Source organism: Lepisosteus platostomus, chromosome 28, assembly GCF_059453375.1.
Source record: "Lepisosteus platostomus isolate fLepPlt1 chromosome 28, fLepPlt1.hap1, whole genome shotgun sequence".
Lineage (NCBI taxonomy): Eukaryota > Metazoa > Chordata > Actinopteri > Semionotiformes > Lepisosteidae > Lepisosteus > Lepisosteus platostomus.
In genome coordinates this window covers 3,663,261-3,683,490 of record NC_142638.1, presented here as the reverse complement: position 1 = coordinate 3,683,490, position 20,230 = coordinate 3,663,261, and the positions used below count along the sequence as shown (strand labels likewise).

The following is a 20,230-nucleotide window of genomic DNA, read 5'->3' as shown; positions in this document are numbered from 1 at the left end:
CTTGAAACCCGATCTTGCCAGGTTTCAGGAGCTGAGAGAGCCTGGGCTTGGTCAATTAGTGAGATTGGAGACCCCTACAGAAAACCATGTTGCTGCTGTAAATGCTGTTAATGAACCAGTAAGTGACGCTGTTCCCTCTGGACCAGAAATATACCCCCTTCCAAAAAAAAACAAACAACAATGTCCAAGTAAGGTGATGGTAACATAATGTGCTACAGAATATGCCACCATTCCAATGAGTTGTTAAACCAAACATCCAATTGCACTTGCTCTTAAATGCCACTTGCCCGTGAAAAATCGTTTTCCCTTAATTGAATCCAAAATGCATTTTAATTCTTGCTTTGTTTTTCCTTTCCCTTGTTAATCAAATAAAGAAAAAAAAACCCACAAACATCCAGGACCTAGGAACAAATCGGTAGTCAAGAGGGTTCAGAAAATTTACAGTTGAAAAAGATTATCTGATAAGTAAGGTAAACGCGCCCTCTTCTGTAAAATCTGTGACATTAAGCCTGATCATAACACGATAGTAAGCAATAAAATTTATCATAATTACGGTTACGGATAATAATGCATATAGCCTTATTTCTACCGTATATTATTCACCTGTCTGGTGGTGTTTTCGGAATTATACTTTTAATGAATATTCCTACTAAACGTAAATAATGTTATTTTGTTTTCGTTATTATTATTATTAGTGGTGGTTGCACTGGAGGACAGTTTTATATCTCCCACTTTATTTGGTTTAAATCTGACTTTATCAAGATACAGTTAAGATAAAGCTGTGCATTTCACGTCAGTTAATATTGACGACAAACGAGTAAAACACCGAAAGGCACCGAGACAGTCCGAAAGTAGAAAACGGAAATAGACTCAAACCCCCGGAAGTAGTTGTAAATGCTCTGCCTTTTTTCTCCTTGTCGTTTTGTATTTAAGCAATTTGTATTTAAACATTTTTATTGTAATCGATATATAATATGTCTATACATAATCTTCAATTTAAATACAAATTAAATACAGAAATATCCAAAGCTAGTAAATTAATACGTCACCGGACGGTCAAAGGTTAATTTGGCCAAGATGGTGGCTGTTGTCATTTCAAGCAAAACATGATGTTATCGACTACAGTTGTTTTATTTTGAAAACTTCACCCTCTTGGGAGATTTTGAGTTTCGACTACAACGTTTTTCGTTTAACCATAGGAATAGGAGTTGGGGCCTTCTCTGGCCGGGTGTGCGAATTCGTGGATCTGTAGAAACCCAAGCGCAGAGTTGAGAAAATGGTCGATGTTGGAGAAGACGAGCTTGAAAAACTCGAATACCTGTCTTTGGTTTCCAAAGTTTGTACGGAGCTGGATAACCATTTAGGTATCAGCGACAAAGATTTAGGTGAGATCTGAAATTTGATTCAGAGGCTTTGAACAAGTTTACGTATACTCAATAAGTCTGAAAGAATAACTGTTCTTGTATTACTTGTGCCACTGCGGTTTTTTCCACAACTGTTGTTGTTACTGATGTAACACATGACATGTAATGTTAGTATTATTACTGCTGGTAGAGCTATTATTTATACCAATGTGTAGTACGTTAATAATGATAGATAATTGTTGATATGTCCTATGAATCGACTGCCTTTTGCTTTATATTACATTGAACTTAATATTCTTGAATACTATACGAGTCATGATATTGTATCACTTCCAATTAAGAAAGACATCTTAGAAATGTAAACATGAGTCAAAATGGCTGTACGTAGCGATATTCAGATTTGTTAATATTGTCGTGAAAGTGATGTCTTATCTATAAACTTCATTACAATCCATCGGCGCTGTAAGACAATTATATTTGCTAAAGGAATGTTATTAGTAAATTAACATATCAGTGTTATGATAAAGATGATTAAAAGCGACCACTTGACTGCAATGGGCAGGCTGTGATTACTCAAAATTGTTTTTAAACATATATAAAATAGATTACGTTTCAGGTTAATAAAATTTATTGCGTTACATGTAAACAATATTTGTTTTCTATTTAGCTGAGTTTGTGATCAATATCGCAGAGAAGAATCCTACCTTTGAGGGCTTCAGGGGAGCATTGATAAAAAATGGAGCTGAATTTACAGTAAGTCTGTCTTTTTTTTTTCAATGACCAGCATCCAAGCACAGCTTCCATATTCATAGCAATTAGTCATTTTCCTATTTGAAATAATATGAAATATTTTTGTCATTTTCCCAATCCACTGGAAATTGCACAGAAGGCCTTTTTTAGTGTGCACGCCAACAGTGCAAGTTAATAAACTTTCAGTTTATTCTGTTTGCCTGCTCTGGTTTTAATTTTCTACTCTGCTCTGTCACACTTTTCAAGATCTGCTGTCTTGCATATAAAGCAACTCTGGTGAGATGCTGATTTAATTTATTGTGTTTTTTAAGGACTCACTGGTCAGTAATTTATTGAGGCTGATTCAGACAATGCGACCACCAGCAAAGGCATCTACAAGTAAAGGTAGGCTTGACCTTTTCCTTTTTTAACTTCGTGTGATTTGTAAATTGTTCCATTAGGCTTTTTTGAAAACAAATTTTGTGCTTCTTAAACACATTTCTGCTTGAGAAGAGGGCCTATCCTTCCACAAGGGTTTCTCTAAAAAACTGTTGTCAGAGTTTTTATTACTGTTATCACATATCTAAAAAGTTAAATTAAAGAAAAGCAAAAGAATAATGACTAACATAATGTCTGAATATTTCCACATGCACAAAACCAGTTCTATTAGACAATCAGTAATATGATGGTACATTGTGGCTATGGCATAAGATTTAGAACATTGCTTGTACTTACTCTATTTAATGGAAGAGATTTTAAATAAGATAAAATGATCATGTCTCCACAAAGCTATTTTACTAGTAACACAAATTACTTTTTTCAGTACGTGACTTCTAGGCATTTAATCCTTGAGGTAAAGGGAATTTTAGGAGCTGTTAAATGTGTAATTCTCGTGAGCAGAACTCTGCACTATGACTTTACATTACGACAATAAGTGTGTGCCGTGACAGATTTCAGAATTCCTCATTTTGATTTTATGAGAGGTAGACCTTAATACTTCAATTTCTTAGTATTGTTGTATTTTCCAGCTTCTGTGGTGCCTGTCAAACAGAAGACAGAGAAGGAGAAGCTGAAGGAGTTGTTTCCTGCTCTCTGCAGGCCGGACAACCCTGTTATCAGAGTAAGCTTTAAAAATAACCATTTCAAACACTAACTGCTGAACCACTTCATTGGAATAATTCAGCTGCCAGTAGTTGAATGTTATAAAGGTCTGTTAGATATTAAATTCACTTAAGTCAGTGGCAGCATAAAGTTTTTGGATGTTTATAAGAGGAAATATTTATTTTGAAGGCTGATTGAAATGACTTGTTTTAGATAGCAGTGGGTCAGTTAGGTTTCCCTGTGTCTTGCACATTAACACAAAATATTAATCAATTAAGGGCTTGGTGAACAGAAGCAGTCTTATATTTTGAAAGTATTTCAGAGCTGTTTAGAAATACTGTAAAATAAACCTTAGGCAGTATAAATTGTACTAGGTTGTTATCTTCGATAATTTGTTCTCTCGCCTGTCTCTGCTACAGAACATGCTTGATGAGGATGATGTGAAGGTTGCGGCTGATGCCATGAAGGAGCTGGAAGCGTTCATGCCCAGCGTCAGTGGCACAGACACGGCTAAGAGCAGCAAGCAGAGGTGGGGTCTCCTGTGTACCAGCCTAAATCCCATGCAGTGGCAATGACAGAGCTCTAGGAAACAAGTTGTAACTGTACCACTGAATATAAAATGTTTTCTCAGCTCTTTACAGATCTGTCAACATGTGCTAAAAATGCACCATGGTGTTGAGAAGTAGCAGTTTGTTTCTGCTGCTGCTGTTCAGGGTTTGATTAATTTTCATGAAGCCAATGCCTAGGAGTTATGTATTCAAAGTAACGCTTCTATTTAAGACATTTAGATTAGTGCATTTATGCTGATCTGCAAATTACATTTCCTGGACTGGTGGCCTCAGCTTTGATTGCAGTTTGATGCAGCCGTTTAATCTTCATTTGTATTTCTACCTTTGTCTGCCATCTCGCCGGTTTTGCTCCCCTAAGCGTCGTGCTGCGTTGACCCGGAGCTCCCTGTGTTTCCCTGCAGGTCTGATGAAAGCGGCAGGAAGAAAAGACGGAGCAGGAGCCGAGATAGGGACAGGGATAGGGACAGAGACCGGCGGCGGCGGCATCGCTCTCGTTCCCGATCCCGGTCCCGATCCCCGTCGCGCTCCCGGGACCGAGGGAAGGCGCGATCCCGCCGTCGGTCCCGCAGCCGGACCCCCAGCCCCAGCAGAGAGCGCAGGGACAAGGACAGAGCCGCTGACCGCTGGAAGGACAAGCATGTGGACCGTCCCCCTCCAGAGGAGCCTTCGGTTGGGGACATCTACAACGGCAAAGTCACCAGCATCATGCAGTTTGGGTGCTTCGTGCAGCTCGAGGGACTGAGGTCTGTGAGGAGAGAATTTGATTTCCTTATGCATGATTGTTTCTTGTGAACACTGAATGATGACTGCATGTGAAGTTGGGTCTCCCATTTCATAAACCTGTCTTCAAGGCACGTGAGCTCAGAGGTGTATGTAGTTATGATGTTAGAACAGTGTATTGAAGTCTAGCTATATATTTTTAATATAATGTTATTTATAATCAAGACGCTACCTATGTTTATTTTAATTTCTTTAAAAATAAAACAGTTCTTGCTAAATAGACTCTTAATTAGATGTCTAAAGATCTCTGCTTTTAGGATAGGCAAAGACAATTATTTTTTTTCATTTACAAATTTCAGCATGGTTTATCTGTTGCAGCTCCCAACATATGTTTTAAGCACATTTGTAAGAGCAGAGAATCATAGATTTTATATCAGTCAGATGGCAGTAATCATACACAGGAAATGCAAACTAATGCATGCATAACTTTGTCTTTGCAGGAAACGGTGGGAAGGATTAGTCCACATTTCTGAGCTCAGGAGAGAAGGGAGAGTGGCCAATGTTGCAGATGTTGTCAGCAAAGGTCAGAGGGTCAAGGTTAAGGTGCTGTCCTTTACTGGCTCTAAAACCAGTCTCAGTATGAAGGTAAGATAGTACAACTTTGGAATTGGTTGAAAATGCTAAAAAATAACTGTACTACTGTTGCATATGTAACATGGTAAATGCTTGCTTTTCTGACAAGCTGCAGTGCAGTCCACTGGAGGTGGATGTTTTGTGCTGTGATCCATTTCAGAAACAAATAATCATTTGAAAAATTAACCAGCATTAAAATGTTTTTAAATTGTATAGAAATGTGTCTTCAGATCACCTTAGTTTTAAGGATGATGCGGCCATCTTGAAGATGCTATACAAAAAAATACATTAAATAGACCACCATTTTTGTCATATAAATGTTGCAAAGCAAGACCACAAACTGGTGCCCTGAGTTTAACACCCACAATGTAGTTAGAAGCATGTAGTTGCCCATCCTCAGAATTTACTTTGCCATCTTTGTCCTCTCAGTTGCTTGTCCTGGTTTGGGCTTTTCCCAACAGCTTCTTGTATTTTTTGCAAAATTGGATCTGTGTCTTCATAGTCTCCCTGGTGTTTCTGCAGGATGTGGACCAGGAGACAGGGGAGGACCTGAATCCCAACAGAAGACGGAACATGGGGTGCGAGGGCAGTGAGGAGACGACCATGAGGAACCCTGACCGGCCCACACACCTCTCCTTGGTCAGCGCGCCCGAGGTGGAGGATGACTCGCTCGAGAGGAAGAGGCTCACCAAGATCTCGGACCCGGAGAAGTGGGAGATCAAGCAGGTGGGCCGTCGGACCGCAGCCTTGTGACCCTCTGCTCGCCCTTAGCCCGGGGGTGTAAATATACCGATGGAGTCTTTTTTTGTTATAGTGACGGTTACAGGGATTCGTTAGATTATAGTGATTTTTGGTTTTAGTGATGAAACTGTTGTGTATTAGAAAGCAATGATTCCTTAAGGTTTAGGCTCTTCTGTAATTGTTTTGCAGTAGAGCTTTAAAGGTAAGAGTTTTCTTCCTGGGCAATAATGCACTGTGTCAGCCTGTTTTCCAGTTCAGCGGTATATTTTCAAACTGCTTTAAATTGCTTTGACTTAAAATGTGGTAAATAATATTTAAATCCAGCAGGAGGCAGCATTGCATTGTAAATGACTAGGATAAACGGGAAAGCTGTATTAAAAAAGTTATTCTTCATATATATTATTAGCTTAAGATATTTTAGTCGCGTATGAGTTTTATTTCAGATTTTTAGAGACATGTGAATGTGAAATTAATCTTTAGAGCCACAATACTTTTATTTGACATTGGTTTGCCTTTCAGAAGTATTACTGGTTGCACTGTTGAAATTGTTAAAGTCTGAAAGGCTTGTGAATTTTTCTTCTGTTTTGTCATCAGATGATTGCAGCCAACGTTCTTTCAAAAGAGGAGTTCCCAGACTTCGATGAAGAGACGGGCATTCTCCCCAAAGTAGATGACGAAGAAGGTGAGGAATCGGTTTCAGTTCTGTTCTCAGACTGGCACTGAAAGCAGCTTCCTGTCATTTATCATTCTGCCTCAACAAGACTGTGTGAAGAGTTTAGATTCCAGTGTGCTGCAGTCACATTTTGTCTAATAATAATCTTTATCTAAATTCTTGCAGAGAGCCTTTTAAAAATATTTAAATCAGTTTTATCCTGACCACTCTCCATATAATGCAATATTTCTGCAAAATAATGTTTTTCATTTTATGAAGCTTTATCCAAATTAATACTTTATAACAGCCAAATGCTTTTTAACTGTTTATTGTAGATGAGGACCTGGAAATTGAGCTTGTGGAAGAGGAGCCTCCATTCCTGAGAGGACACACTAAGCAAAGCATGGACATGAGCCCTGTCAAAATTGTCAAGGTAATCATTTCAGAAAATTTACACATCACTCCTGTGCCGGGCCTCACCTTTCATGATCACTGACCAATATCTGGACGTTTTTCATGGGCCTTCCAAGCAGTAAGAAGTCTTTTATTGTGTAATGTCCCATTTGATACAAGTCTCTGGCCAGTCCCCCAGTCTGAACCTCCCTTTGATGAAGTGATCGCTCTTCTCCTGCAGAACCCTGATGGCTCGCTGTCCCAGGCTGCTATGATGCAGAGTGCCCTGGCCAAGGAGAGGAGGGAGATGAAGCAGGCTCAGCGTGAGGCTGAGATGGACTCCATCCCTATGGGACTCAATAAGCACTGGGTTGATCCCCTGCCTGATGGTAAGATGGCAATAACTAGCCTGTCAGACATTGTAATGTGAGCATTTTAAATCTCTTTGGAAAGTCAACAGAGAACAAAATTGACTATTCAGAGTCACATGTTTGTTTATTTGTTGTCTCTGTAAGAGATAACTGGAAACATAACTGTGCATTCATTTTGGCCGTGATTTTCTTAAATCAATATACAATGAGTTTATCAGCTGTGTGTAGAATAACGGGTCCATCCTTGTAAACTTCTTTGGCAGAATAAAGTTGTGTTAATATATATATAAAAATGAAGAACTAAAATATTTCTGATGTCCTAGTCCAAGAGAATTTCAATTGCTGGAGTTTATTTGCCATTCCCATTATAAAATGTATAGACAAATTGGTGGTCAGGACTTCTACAAATTAATTGTCATTGAGAAAAGTACAGAAAAGCTGGACTTTAGATGGTGATTAATAGTTACACTTTTTGTGGATGACTTGTTAAAGTCTTTATTTTCGTAAACTTTGCAGTGTTAGATAAGAGCGTCCAGCAGAGCCACTACAGATGTTTAGCCCCAGTATTTTCCATGGTAAACAGTGGTTGCGGCGGAGGTGGTGTTTTTCTAGTGGATACTTTCTATAGGTGTTTTTCTGAACAGTGTGATTACGCTGGTCATCCTGAGCTTCACATCCATTAACCTTACTGTTGTCCTGGCAGCTGAGGGCAGGCAGATTGCTGCCAACATGCGGGGTATCGGGATGATGCCCAATGATATCCCCGAGTGGAAGAAGCATGCCTTTGGGGGGAACAAGGCCTCCTACGGCAAGAAGACGCAGCTTTCCATTTTAGAGCAGAGAGAGAGCCTTCCCATATACAAACTAAAGGAGCAACTCATTCAGGTAGGCCTGCTCTAGTTGATGGGTCATTATCAAAGGGAATGCGTGTTCAGGTCATTAGTATTTTGTTAAAGAAGTACTATTCCAGCTTTGTCTTGCTATAGACAGGTAGGAGCTAGGAATTTATGTTGTATACACTTCTCGCAACTGTGAGGGAAGACTGTAGACTTAAAGGTTAGCTGTAGCACCCTTTCTATCTCATTAGTGATGAAACTTGCAGATAAGCCTCATCTCTTAACAGATTAGGAGATCTTCATTATGATAATAAGTGGAAGGTTGAAATATTAGCAGTGATAATGGGGCTTCCAAGAAGGTGTTCCACTTTACTGAGTACATTATTGATTATGGGGTTTGGCTCTAAGTCGTTGTCAATCTGTGTTGCAAACTGCTGTTGGAGTCAAGTTCGTTGTCATCAGACTTGACAAAGGAATAGTTATTTTTGGGATCGGCTTGAAGATTCATTCCCATAGGTTAGAAAAAATAAATAAAATTCAGTGTTTTAGATCTGGGTTTCCCAACTGTGATAGTCAGCATCTGAGATCTAGCAATTCTGTTTCTGTTTTTGAAGACATCATCAAAGATTCCTGTAGCACAGATCTCAGAATTTCTTTCAGTTGCAATAGCAGTCTAGTATCATCAGAACTACCGGATGCGAAGTTCTGATTAATGCAAAGTGAGTGCAGGAATGCTGATTGTTGCTTATTTGCAGGCTGTCCATGACAACCAGATCCTGATTGTCATTGGCGAGACGGGCTCAGGGAAGACCACGCAGATCACCCAGTACCTGGCAGAGGCCGGCTACACGACGCGAGGGAAGATCGGCTGCACACAGCCTCGCCGTGTGGCTGCTATGTCCGTCGCCAAGCGAGTATCTGAGGAGTACGGTTGCTGTCTGGGCCAGGAGGTGGGTGCTGCTGTGTTTCTTAAGCTCTGTAACATGGCTGTTGCAGTGTAATTGAAAGTCTGGTGAAAACAGATGACTGCCGCTCAGTAATTACTGGTGGAACTTTCCTCATGGATATGTCCTAAAAGGCATTTGTGCCTCAGTTGCAACACTTATGTCCTCAGTGGGATTTCACCGGCAGCCATGTTGTTTGTACTTTCGTTGGGCGTGTCCAGAGATGCAGAACTTTGGTTTGCAGAGCTCAGCTCCTTCCATTTTCTCCTTCAGGTGGGCTACACTATTCGATTTGAAGACTGCACCAGCCCCGAGACCGTCATTAAGTACATGACGGACGGTATGCTTCTTCGAGAGTGTCTGATTGATCCGGACCTGGGACAGTATGCCATTATCATGCTGGATGAGGCTCACGAGAGAACGATTCACACTGATGTGCTTTTCGGGCTGCTGAAAAAGGTTATCTTCCCATTTTGAAGCTTTGAACTGGGTTACATATCATACTGAGCTTGTAATTTTCATATTGCATGCAAATCATTCTCCTCACAATTTGTTTTTGTTGTTAAGCAATCAAGCATTATGTTTTCATGTAAGGACAAAAATCTTTCGATGTGTAACAAGATTGCTAGACATTATTCTTTATATTTGAATTATAATGATTTAAGGATATTTTTGAAGTTCTGAATGAATTGAAAGTGTTATGTAACATGTTTCAGAAGCAATCAAAAAACAGATTTATGGACTAAACATTAAAGGCTACTGATCAAGAATTCAACATTGATGTAATAACAGTAAATTGAGGAGCACGTATTTTGGTGGGAGTGAGGTGGACTGCTGTGAAATTGGGGCTTTTTCAAACATGCTTTTCCTCCTTTTGCAGACAGTGCAGAAGCGCACGGACATGAAGCTGATTGTTACGTCAGCCACTCTGGATGCAGTGAAGTTCTCCCAGTATTTCTATGAAGCACCTATTTTCACAATCCCTGGCAGGACCTACCCCGTAGAAGTCCTTTACACCAAGGAGCCAGAGACAGACTACCTGGATGCCAGCCTCATCACAGTCATGCAGATCCATCTGACTGAGCCTCCAGGTTAGAAAATAGATCACTGGGAGCTACCTGGCACTGCCAGGCTTTCTCCTATCACAGGGGAAAACTGCAAAACAAGACTAAGCATTATAGCAGAGAAGCCAAGTTGGTCCCTCTCATTTTTTCTTTGAATTAACGCAAAAGCTTAACCTTACAAAGGTGCTTTTGACTATTTAGTTTCTCAAGGTCTTAAAGGCTGAAACATCACTAAAATACACAAGATCTAGTTAATCACAGTTTAAGTTGTGCTGTACTATCATCATAGGAAAACTAACCATCTCCTAAATTCTCTCCTGACAGGTGATATCTTGGTGTTCCTTACTGGGCAGGAAGAGATCGACACTGCCTGCGAGATCCTATACGAGAGGATGAAGTCTCTGGGGCCTGATGTCCCAGAGCTCATCATTCTTCCAGTCTACTCTGCTCTGCCCAGTGAAATGCAGACCAGGATTTTTGATCCTGCTCCTCCTGGCAGCCGCAAAGTAGGTCCCTGTCACTGTGGCTTTCTAAAGTAATAATGAGCGTCGTGCTTAGAGCTTTTATACTTTTGGTAGATAACAGGCAAGAATATAGACATGGATGTGTGAGAGACACAGCACAGATGTTGCATTACAGCTGCTGTGGCTAATGTATGCTGTTGAATAGGCTTTGTTAATAGAAATCCTGTATCCTCTCTTCAGGTGGTTATTGCCACTAACATTGCAGAGACCTCTCTGACTATTGATGGGATTTACTATGTGGTGGATCCAGGCTTTGTGAAACAAAAAGTGTACAACTCAAAGACTGGGATTGATCAACTGGTGGTGACGCCCATTTCACAGGTAATCTTACAGTTCAGAACCATGAGTTGTTTAAATCTATATCCTAATAGACATGTTTTGAGAGAGCTCATCAGAATTCATATCAAGAATAAAAAATAAAGAAAAGCTTTTGACAAGCTAGCAAATCACTCTCCCCATACCTTCTCCCCTATGTTTTGCATAACTCAAGTCTTAAATGCATTTTGGTCTGTGGCTAGATCATTCATAACTGCATAGAACTAAATCATTTAGTCCAGAAAATGTGACTTTGTCAAATTATTTTCAAGCTACTTTCTGTCTTCTGGTGTCACACAGTGATGAGTTTTCTCCTCTAAGAATGTCTGAATCTCTGGAGGGTTGTTGGTAAAGAACCATATAATGGAAATCCACATAATGGAGTTTTAGGTGCCACTTGTCTGAAGAGATTCTCTCTATATATTTGTTTTTTTCAGGCTCAGGCGAAACAGCGAGCAGGCAGAGCTGGCAGAACTGGTCCTGGAAAATGTTACCGACTGTATACAGAGCGTGCCTACAGAGATGAAATGTTAACCACAAATGTGCCTGAGATTCAGAGGACCAACTTGGCCAGCACGGTGCTGTCTCTGAAGGTAAAGCTGCCTTTAGTGCACTAACAGGAAGGAATCAATTCATTCCAGGTGCTGTAACATAGGCCAACCAGTTTAGACTTAGCAGGGCCCTGTGTTCATTGGGGCAGAGGCTCCATTGAAGTTGGCCCTTGTGCAAGTCTTATGTTTTAGTGCTTAGTGCTGATGCAATCCAGTCCCAAACTGCTTTCAGTCACACATCAGAGAAACAGTAGATGCTGGATCCAGCTCAACACAAACCTGGCATTTTAAATAAAAGTCCTGTGGTGCGACATCATGAATATCATATGACTTCTTGGCTTTACTGAACTTATTTTTTTGGAACACTGTTTGCTGGAAAGATTTAACTCTAAAATTTGGTGCAGCAGTTTTTTAATTGCAGTTTTTGCCATAATTATTTTTAAGTGACTCCTTCATCTAGGATGACTCGCAATCAGTTAACAGTAAAATCTTAACATTGCAGAAATACATATTGTACAGATATACAAAATAAATAATTCAGTTCAGTGTGAAATAGATTCCAGTATGGCAAAATTTCCCTGTATTAAAAGAGAAATTGCACATTCAGAAATCAATTTCCCCTGATATTTTGATGAGTATCCATTCAATTTCCTCACATATTTAACAGATGGATGAAAAGAGGTAGAGACTCTGCATCATGCAGAGTATCCATTCTTCTGATCAGTGAACAGTATCAACAGTTATTGTTGAGCTGTTGAATCCACACGACTAGAGTTGCATTCAAAATTGGCTGTCTGTGGTTGTCTCCGATGGCCAACTATGTTGTCTAGAGCACATAGATCTTGGCCTTAACTAAAGGTGTGGACTGTCTAATGTCGGTACGCCAATCAGCATCTCATTGCAATTCATGTAGCAGAAATCAGCTCTCCTTAACTGTTTTTGTTTTACTACCCCTCCCAGGCAATGGGGATCAATGACCTCCTGTCTTTTGACTTCATGGACGCGCCTCCGATGGAGACTCTGATCACAGCCATGGAGCAGCTGTACACCCTGGGAGCTCTGGATGATGAGGGGCTGCTCACGCGATTGGGTCGCAGGGTATGACAGTGTCTCACTGATGGCTGCTGGGAATTATGCCCATGTTTGTTCAAGATGACTGCAGTAGGCATTGATACAGGGACAATGTTGTAATGTGCTGCCAGAGAGGTGGCGGAGAATCCCCATAAATTATTCTGCGCATCTGGTGATGTGTTCTCTTCTTTCTCTCTCTTTCTGGTCAGATGGCCGAGTTTCCTTTGGAGCCCATGCTGTGTAAGATGCTCATCATGTCTGTCCATTTGGGCTGCAGTGAAGAGATGCTGACCATAGTCTCTATGCTCTCAGTGCAGAATGTGTTTTATAGACCAAAGGTAAGTGCAGTCAATGCCAAGTTGTTTTATTTATATAGCTTCATCAATTGTTGTTAATATTAAAAGCTGTTAATGTTTAAGACTGAGCTTAACCAAGTGACTGACCACTTGACTGATCTTTGCCAATGAGCTATCCTAGCATAAGTTACTGAAGAAAACATTTTCATCTTAATTAAACCTTTTTGGTGTTTTGCACTTGATATAATTACTTGATTTGTTGACACTAAGCTCCTTGTGAATAGTGCTTTTGGATAAAGAGTAGCAGTGTATTTCCCCTCTTATTTTTGAAATTTGGAGAAGGTGTACCGCTGAAGAGTTTTTCCTCTATTCTTTCTATCTCTCAGGACAAGCAGGCCCTTGCAGACCAGAAGAAGGCCAAGTTCCACCAGCCTGAGGGAGACCACCTTACCCTGCTAGCTGTCTACAACTCCTGGAAGAACAACAAGTTCTCCAACCCCTGGTGCTACGAGAACTTCATCCAGGCGCGCTCTCTGCGCAGAGCCCAGGATATCCGCAAACAAATGCTGGGAATCATGGATAGGTGAGGATAGGAGGGGGCTCTGGAGGACAACTTTATTCACGATTTTTTGAAGGAATGGAGTGTGTTCAGCCATTTCTGTGTTGGAGAGCAAGTTAACTTATGTCTAAAACCTACAGCGTAAGTTGTGATCCCATAAACTTTTGAAATACTTAACACCTGATCTAGGAAGACAGGTTATTTTTTTTTTACCCTAGATATGAGAAGGATGCTACCTTAAACACTTCACATGAAGCATGGTGCATGTTTTGCTATGGTTTATTTTCTGTAGCTGGCAGGTAGATTATTATTGTGTGTTTCCCAGGCATAAGCTGGATGTGGTGTCCTGTGGAAAGGCAACCGTGCGAGTGCAGAAGGCCATCTGCAGTGGCTTCTTCAGAAATGCAGCCAAGAAGGATCCCCAGGAGGGCTACCGGACCCTCATTGATCAGCAGGTGGTCTACATTCACCCTTCCAGCGCGCTCTTCAACAGGCAGCCAGAGTGGTAAGTGATTACTTTGTAATAAAGTCCGGGAATGTTTTAGAGCCAGTCCGTCAATACAATTCCATTCTTCGTACTCGGAGGCATGTCTCATGGCATTTCATTTTTTGTGTGCAATTGAAATAATGCGGTGCTGCTGTGTAAATACATCATCTCTAATGCAGACTTTTGTCTTGGTCAAAGTGCTGTAGAATTGTAGGCAGCCTTAATATTGTCTTGACTTTTCTAACTACTGTGAGTATTGAAAAACACAAAATGTCCTGTTTTGAAAACATGAAAAGGCCATTTGTTGTTCATCGGGGAAATGTTAGGGTTAATGAGGACCTGTGAGCTTTAATGCATGCACTTGCCGGCTCTGCCCCTGCAGGGTGGTGTACCACGAGCTCGTCTTGACCACCAAGGAGTACATGAGGGAAGTGACCACTATCGACCCACGCTGGCTGGTGGAGTTTGCCCCAGCCTTCTTCAAGGTGTCGGATCCCACCAAGCTCAGCAAGCAGAAGAAACAGCAGCGGCTCGAGCCCCTGTACAACCGCTACGAGGAGCCCAATGCCTGGAGAATCTCCAGGGCCTTCCGGCGCCGCTAGGGGGCGCTGCAGGCTCGAAGGACCAAAGGGAGGTTGAGCGATCAAAGCTGTGCTGTGAGATAGAAAGACAGGGGGCTGTTTTTCCACAACAGCTGGACAGCTCTGTTGTTCTTGTTTACGACTGGGCTATATCTCTAGCCTTCTTTCAAAAAGACCAGAACAACATTGGCATTGAACAGCCTTTTAATTCTCACCTTCAGGATATTAAAAGAGTAGCTTTTTTGGATGAATCTTTTTCTTTTACATTTCATCAAACCCCTCTAAGATGCGGTTTGAGCTACTACTATGATGTGTGGGACTGAGTACTTCTGGGTGGCATCTGTGTAGTCAGATGGTTATTTGTTACGTTTCCAGGGCATTGTGTGCTTTGGAATAATTAAAACATTGCAGGTTGTGTGAGGTCAGATGAGGAGGAAGACCATTTAGTTCATTTGGACCATATAAAGAAAGATCTGCTGAAATCTTCTTTACTTTATTTACCTTAGCGTTGTGGGTTAAGGTGTTCTTTGCTGTTATACGGTGGCAAAGAAAAGGATGGTTATATATTGTTTATGGATTTTAATTATGAAAGCATTTGTTTCATAATTTTAGTTCACTTAAAACCTTGTGTTTGTATGACTGTACAGACTGTTTTGTGCATGGACTCCTGGCAAATGTTGAGGTAAATTTCATAGTGGGACAAAAAAATTCTTAACCAAAATGAGAGAGTGTCTTCATAAACGAGTTTGAAAAGGTTCCTGCATCTATTCTTCAGTAAACTGTAAGGTTTGAATAATCATAACTCCAAAATCTGCTCATATCCCCTGGTTTTCTATTTCAATTCATGTCAGGAAAGTAAATTTATGATCGTTCCCCCTAGTTTGATAATTGTATATGCATTTACATACCGTTGTTGCCATTGTGCGGTCTAGTCTCAGCGACTGCGTTTTGTACTCATCACACAGGCGGTCAGATCTCTGCATCTATGACTCTCATTCTGCCCCCAGTTGAAGTATAACAAGAACCAGAAGGTGGGTGGTGGGAGACATTGATTTGTATGAAGAAAAAAATATAATGGACATCATAAAAGAAGCTCGTGCTAATTTAATTATACTTGCTTCGTGCAAAGTTAGCTGTTTTGGAACTGTTTGCAGAATGTACAGGATCCAACCCCCCCGTTCTGAGAAACAAATGTGTAGAGGATATTGAAAAGTTCCAGAGCTCCACTTTAAACAAACACAAAAACACAGCCTGAGTCATAGGGAGCCACTCCATCCCTCTTAGGAATCCATGGAAGAAGCAAAGCAGCCAAAACACTTTTTTTGTATGTTTTGTTTAAAAACAGAACTACAGGAAATCTTAAGGATTTTGTATATATTCTTTTACAACATTTTGGAAGTTCTCTGTATCTACTGGAAATGTATTGATGTACTGTGCTGTCAATCTGTATCGTGTCGGTTTCTATACTCATTAAATCACTTTTTAAAAAAAAACAATTCATCCTCCTATTTTAGTACAATTATTTGTTTAATGCAATACAGTCATTTTTTTAAGTTAAAATATAAATGAACTGGGTTAGTCTGTTGTCTGTCATTGTAATTTATCTGGAAGACAGCTTTCTATTAGATATATATAGTCTGAAAGTTGATTAATTAATTAAATCAGCACTTTTATGTAGTCCAAAAGTAGTAATCTCATATTAATATCAAGATTTAAAAACCCTGATACTTTTTTGAATCTATATTCTACTAATCACCCTTAGGTGCTGGTTGAAATGTTGCCCTTGGAAGGGGCAGTCTTGAAGACCCATAAATTAGTGGGACCTACAGCAGAGAAAAGCCCACATCAAAAGTTGCAGTTGAAGTCAAACCTTGAAGATAGCAGGATGAGTCAGTCAAAGAGATTTGAGAGCTCCATGCCTCAAGCCATTGCAGGTGTGCTTATACGATTGCCCGCAAAATGTGATGTCATATTTTTTTTTTTTTATTAACGGTGTTTCTTCTATGGGTGATCATCTGAAAGCATTGATTGTAAGAGGATAGAGATGGTTTGTTCACCTGGTTGAACTGTTTAGGTCTTGTATTGTCAAGGTCCTTGGAGTCAATATACTGTAGGGTTTACTGTTGCTTCAGCTCAATAAGTAGGGAGAAAATCAGACCTACTTTTCAACGTTATAATACAAGCTGCTGTGATAAGCTACATTCCTCTAGTTTTCAGCCATCTTATTTTTTTAAAATCTTTTATGAAAGCAATAATTAGTAAAATATTGTAAATATGTCATTGGATGTTTTTTTTCCAGAACAGAACATGCTAGGGCTTTTACCTTTGCTCTCCTCCTCTTATGATGAGGGCTGGTTGGGGATTTTGTTTTTTGAAGTTCACTTGCCGCAGCTGCTGTACGTGTGCTTTGTAAGGTGTCAGTCTTGGCCGTTCGATACGGTCCAGCCACAGCAGAGATTGAAGTGCTGTCGGTGCAGTTTCCCAGGCTTTCTAGCGTTCGCCTCAGAAGGGAACTTGCGCCCGAAAAGCTGTTATGTCACAAAGGCTGGCAGACACAGAACGCAAGCCAGTCGGGTCTTTTCTCTACCCCCCCTCCCCCCCCTCTTCCTTTTGGGACGGCACAGGAAATCTCATTCTGCACCTTATTAATGATGTGGTGACAGCCCGTTTATTTCTCCAGCGTGTCTCAGTCATGTGCTGGTTAAGGCCATGAGCAGGGTCTCCTGACAGATTTCTACAGATCTGGCTGGCTGAAGCGCCATCTGGGTGCCTTATGGTAGCCCTCACGTCACACCCACTAGACTCTGCGAGCGTGCTGGCTCTCTGCCTTCCCATCAATCCTGTCCCCTTCCTGTTGAGCCTGGTAACAGCACATTATGGGTGACACTGCTTGAGTGCATGAAGACTGGCTTTAAAAAACCAATCCATCACTACTTGCGCTCTTTGGTTAACAGGGCTGTCTGTGCACAGTGCTGGACAAACATGAGTCTGTGTTTCGGTGATATCCCTTTCTTTCAATCTTATATGCATAAAAACTGAATTAAGTAAATAAGTAATAGATTGCATCTAGTCCCTTATGTATATTTGCAACTACTAACAAGTTCTTGCCAGGAGCTGGAAATCAATTGCTCAAAGCAAATAAATTATTGCTGAAGCATGTGATGCCACCCTTTGAACCCTCTTTGATATTGGTTGAGTATGTGTATATTGATGACAGAATTTTGTCAATTGGCTACAACACTATTCAAACAAGGTTTAGCACAAGAAAAGACTGACCCATCGGACTTGTCTGTTAAGTGATATATAGCACACTGGAATTATGTTCTGTTGGTGGTTAAATAAAAGGACAATATTGGATGTGCTGCATACTAACAACTTTTGCAAACTGGACTTTGCTATTTTCCATATTTCTAAAGAAACGTTTTCTTCATGAGTTAACTTACTGAGGTATGCATTACCTTATGAACATGAAGTGTGATCTATTATTTTGGGGGGAAAATATGGTTCTTACAGACTTCTTACAAGTTCTTACAAGTCAGAGCTTAGTTACAAAACCAAACTCAGAATGAAAAGACTAGCTGAACTGCATTATAGTACAAGCACACAGGGCACTACGATTCCAAAGGAAGAGTGCTTTTCTTAGTATTAATATTGTAATTTTATTAAGCATCAGTTAACCACTGTCATGTGTCTGGATAGAATAGTCTTTAGAAGTGAGAAGAATACAGCTTTTAAAACCTCAAGTCCCTAACAGGATTAATTTAAACAAAACACCATAGCCATATATACAAGGGGGAGTGTGTGCAGGAGGGAGGGGTGGCGGCACTAGTACATGTAGCCTTTAGAGTAGGGCTGGGCACCCATGTTGCCAGCGGCTGTCTCGGGGAGGTAAGGTGTGGTCTCATCCAGGTGGGACAGAGGCACGGTGTCCTCCTCGTTGACGTAGCGTTCAAACTCGGCCTTCAGGCTGGGCCTCTGATTGTCAGGAAAGGCGAGAGAGATGAGCGCCTCGGGCTCACAGACGAACTTGTACACGTAGCGCTCGCCAGCCACCTGCCGGAAGAAAAACAGAGACTCTGGCTCAGGCTGATGTTCAGACGATGGCAATCTGGGAGGGATGGGGTGATCGGTTCTGCCTGTTAGAAGAGTACAGAAATCTTCAGCCCCTAGCTGAAATTCATAATGCTCACGATTTCTAATCAGAATCTTTTTCGATCTTAATTAGCCCAGAGAAACACGTATACCAGAATGTTAAATGTAAACGCTATTGAAGATCTGGTCTACCTGCAAATAGTTGCACGGCTAGTTTTGTTTTCCCCTTTGGTGCTGATCTGGAAACTGTGTTGCCCGAAGCCTGGTTTTAAAGCTTGTTAAGAATTGATATAGATGTGTTACATGTGGAGACGTTCCCTTTAGGATAAATACCAGCTTTAATGTGAAGCCCCCTTTAAGTCTTGGGTTACGTGAAATTTAACTGAAGGTGTTTTGTGCAGCTGATGCCAGCAGTATAAGATGGTAAAAACAAAGTAAGCCCCTGGCTTTACTGTGCCTCTGAGGTTTCTCTGGGTACTATAAGAAGGCAGGCTGACCAGGAAAGGGAGGGTTTTGTTTGGCACATGTTACTGTACCTTCTGCATGATGCCCTTCTCATAGTAGTAGCGAAGAGAGCGGCTCAGCTTGTCATAGTTCATGGCTGGACGGTTCTTCTGCATCCCCCACAGCCTGGCCACCTGACACAGACAGCGAGACACAGGCAGGAGGTTAGACATACGGAGAAGCCAGCCCCTGCTCCATGTGCCATGCTGTCTAGCCCTGGGTCATGAAGAGCTCCTTTCAATCTCTGCACACTGCACAGCCTTGAACTTGACCTGAACAGAACCGGATCCAATGTATAACAGTCTAGGCACTGGACATCATTTTTTTAAAAAAGGTTTGTTGCATGGTGCTGTTCTTGTCCTTTCAATTTTGTAATTTTTAACCCACTGTACTCTTTTCTACAATCTAGGAAGTTATCATCATTTCTGGACAATACATCATATATAAAGCATCTATTGTTTATCAGTCATAGCTAATTAACTTGTCAGGTGTTCTTTGTCATTAATATTTGCACCTCTATAAATCAATAAAGATTTTGCATGTGAAAAATACAGAAATTGAGTAACTGTTAAACATGTTAAACAGGGAGAACTGAAAATAGCTATGATTTCAGTTAAAGATCACCATAGAATTGAGTTTTTGCAAAAGGGAGGAGCACGATTTTGTATTTTCTTTTGTGTACAAGCCACTGTTGTCTACTTGTCTTATAATTCAGGGTCCCAGGGGAGACAGCAATTTATTCTGGACGCCAGTCCATCACAGGAAAACCAGACACGGACACACTCACATCGGGTCCAGAAACCATGTAACCTACCTATATGTTTTTAGACTTTTGCAGGAAACTGGAGCACCCAGAGGAAACCCATGTGAACACAGGGAGAACATACAAACTCAGTGCAGATGGCATCCCAGGTCCAGAATTGAACCCAGGGCCCAAGCTTGCGAGGTAGCAATGCTCACCACTGTGCCACCCCAGATAGCTCATTCTTTTTCCAAAACTTAAATACAAAGCATCTCCACTAGAGGACCTCGTTGATTCTTTAAAAAATCTCCTTCCCTACCAAATTGTCTTTTCCAGCATCCATCAAACTATGACAGGTCAAAACAAGCTATTTCACCCTTCCTTATGTAAC

At 40.9% G+C, this 20,230-nt stretch overlaps 2 protein-coding genes across 3 annotated transcripts in view; one reads left to right on the top strand and one right to left on the bottom strand.

The window, feature by feature from the left end:
• Positions 1-1,055: 1,055 nt before the first annotated feature.
• On the top strand, positions 1,056-15,997 carry dhx8 (DEAH (Asp-Glu-Ala-His) box polypeptide 8). Its single transcript, XM_088623077.1, has 23 exons — positions 1,056-1,385; positions 2,032-2,117; positions 2,426-2,498; positions 3,122-3,213; positions 3,614-3,723; positions 4,165-4,506; positions 4,984-5,128; positions 5,639-5,842; positions 6,452-6,539; positions 6,845-6,942; positions 7,144-7,291; positions 7,977-8,158; positions 8,865-9,059; positions 9,327-9,512; positions 9,934-10,144; positions 10,442-10,623; positions 10,822-10,962; positions 11,394-11,549; positions 12,468-12,605; positions 12,788-12,916; positions 13,261-13,457; positions 13,759-13,938; positions 14,303-15,997. Exons 1-23 carry the CDS (start codon positions 1,277-1,279, stop codon positions 14,520-14,522), a joined length of 3,612 nt encoding a protein of 1,203 aa, XP_088479203.1. The 5' UTR covers positions 1,056-1,276; the 3' UTR covers positions 14,523-15,997.
• A 2,138-nt stretch (positions 15,998-18,135) lies between these two features.
• Positions 18,136-20,230, bottom strand: part of etv4 (ETS variant transcription factor 4) — a 40,735-nt gene continuing 38,640 nt past the window's right edge. For both annotated transcript variants that reach the window (XM_088623083.1, XM_088623081.1), the window contains exons 11-12: positions 19,130-19,231; positions 18,136-18,554 (exon numbers count right to left, since the gene is read on the bottom strand). In XM_088623083.1, coding sequence (XP_088479209.1) covers positions 18,327-18,554; positions 19,130-19,231 — 330 coding nt within the window. In that variant the 3' untranslated portion in view covers positions 18,136-18,326. The remainder of the gene's footprint in view (positions 18,555-19,129; positions 19,232-20,230) is intronic.

Excerpts from the sequence above, each read along its gene's own strand:
- dhx8 (XM_088623077.1), top strand. The coding sequence starts at position 1,277 with ATGGTCGATGTTGGAGAAGACGAGCTTGAAAAACTCGAATACCTGTCT. Across the intron at positions 9,060-9,326 it reads GTTGCTGTCTGGGCCAGGAG|GTGGGCTACACTATTCGATT; the intron begins GTGGGTGCTGCT and ends TTTCTCCTTCAG. Across the intron at positions 11,550-12,467 it reads GCACGGTGCTGTCTCTGAAG|GCAATGGGGATCAATGACCT; the intron begins GTAAAGCTGCCT and ends TACCCCTCCCAG.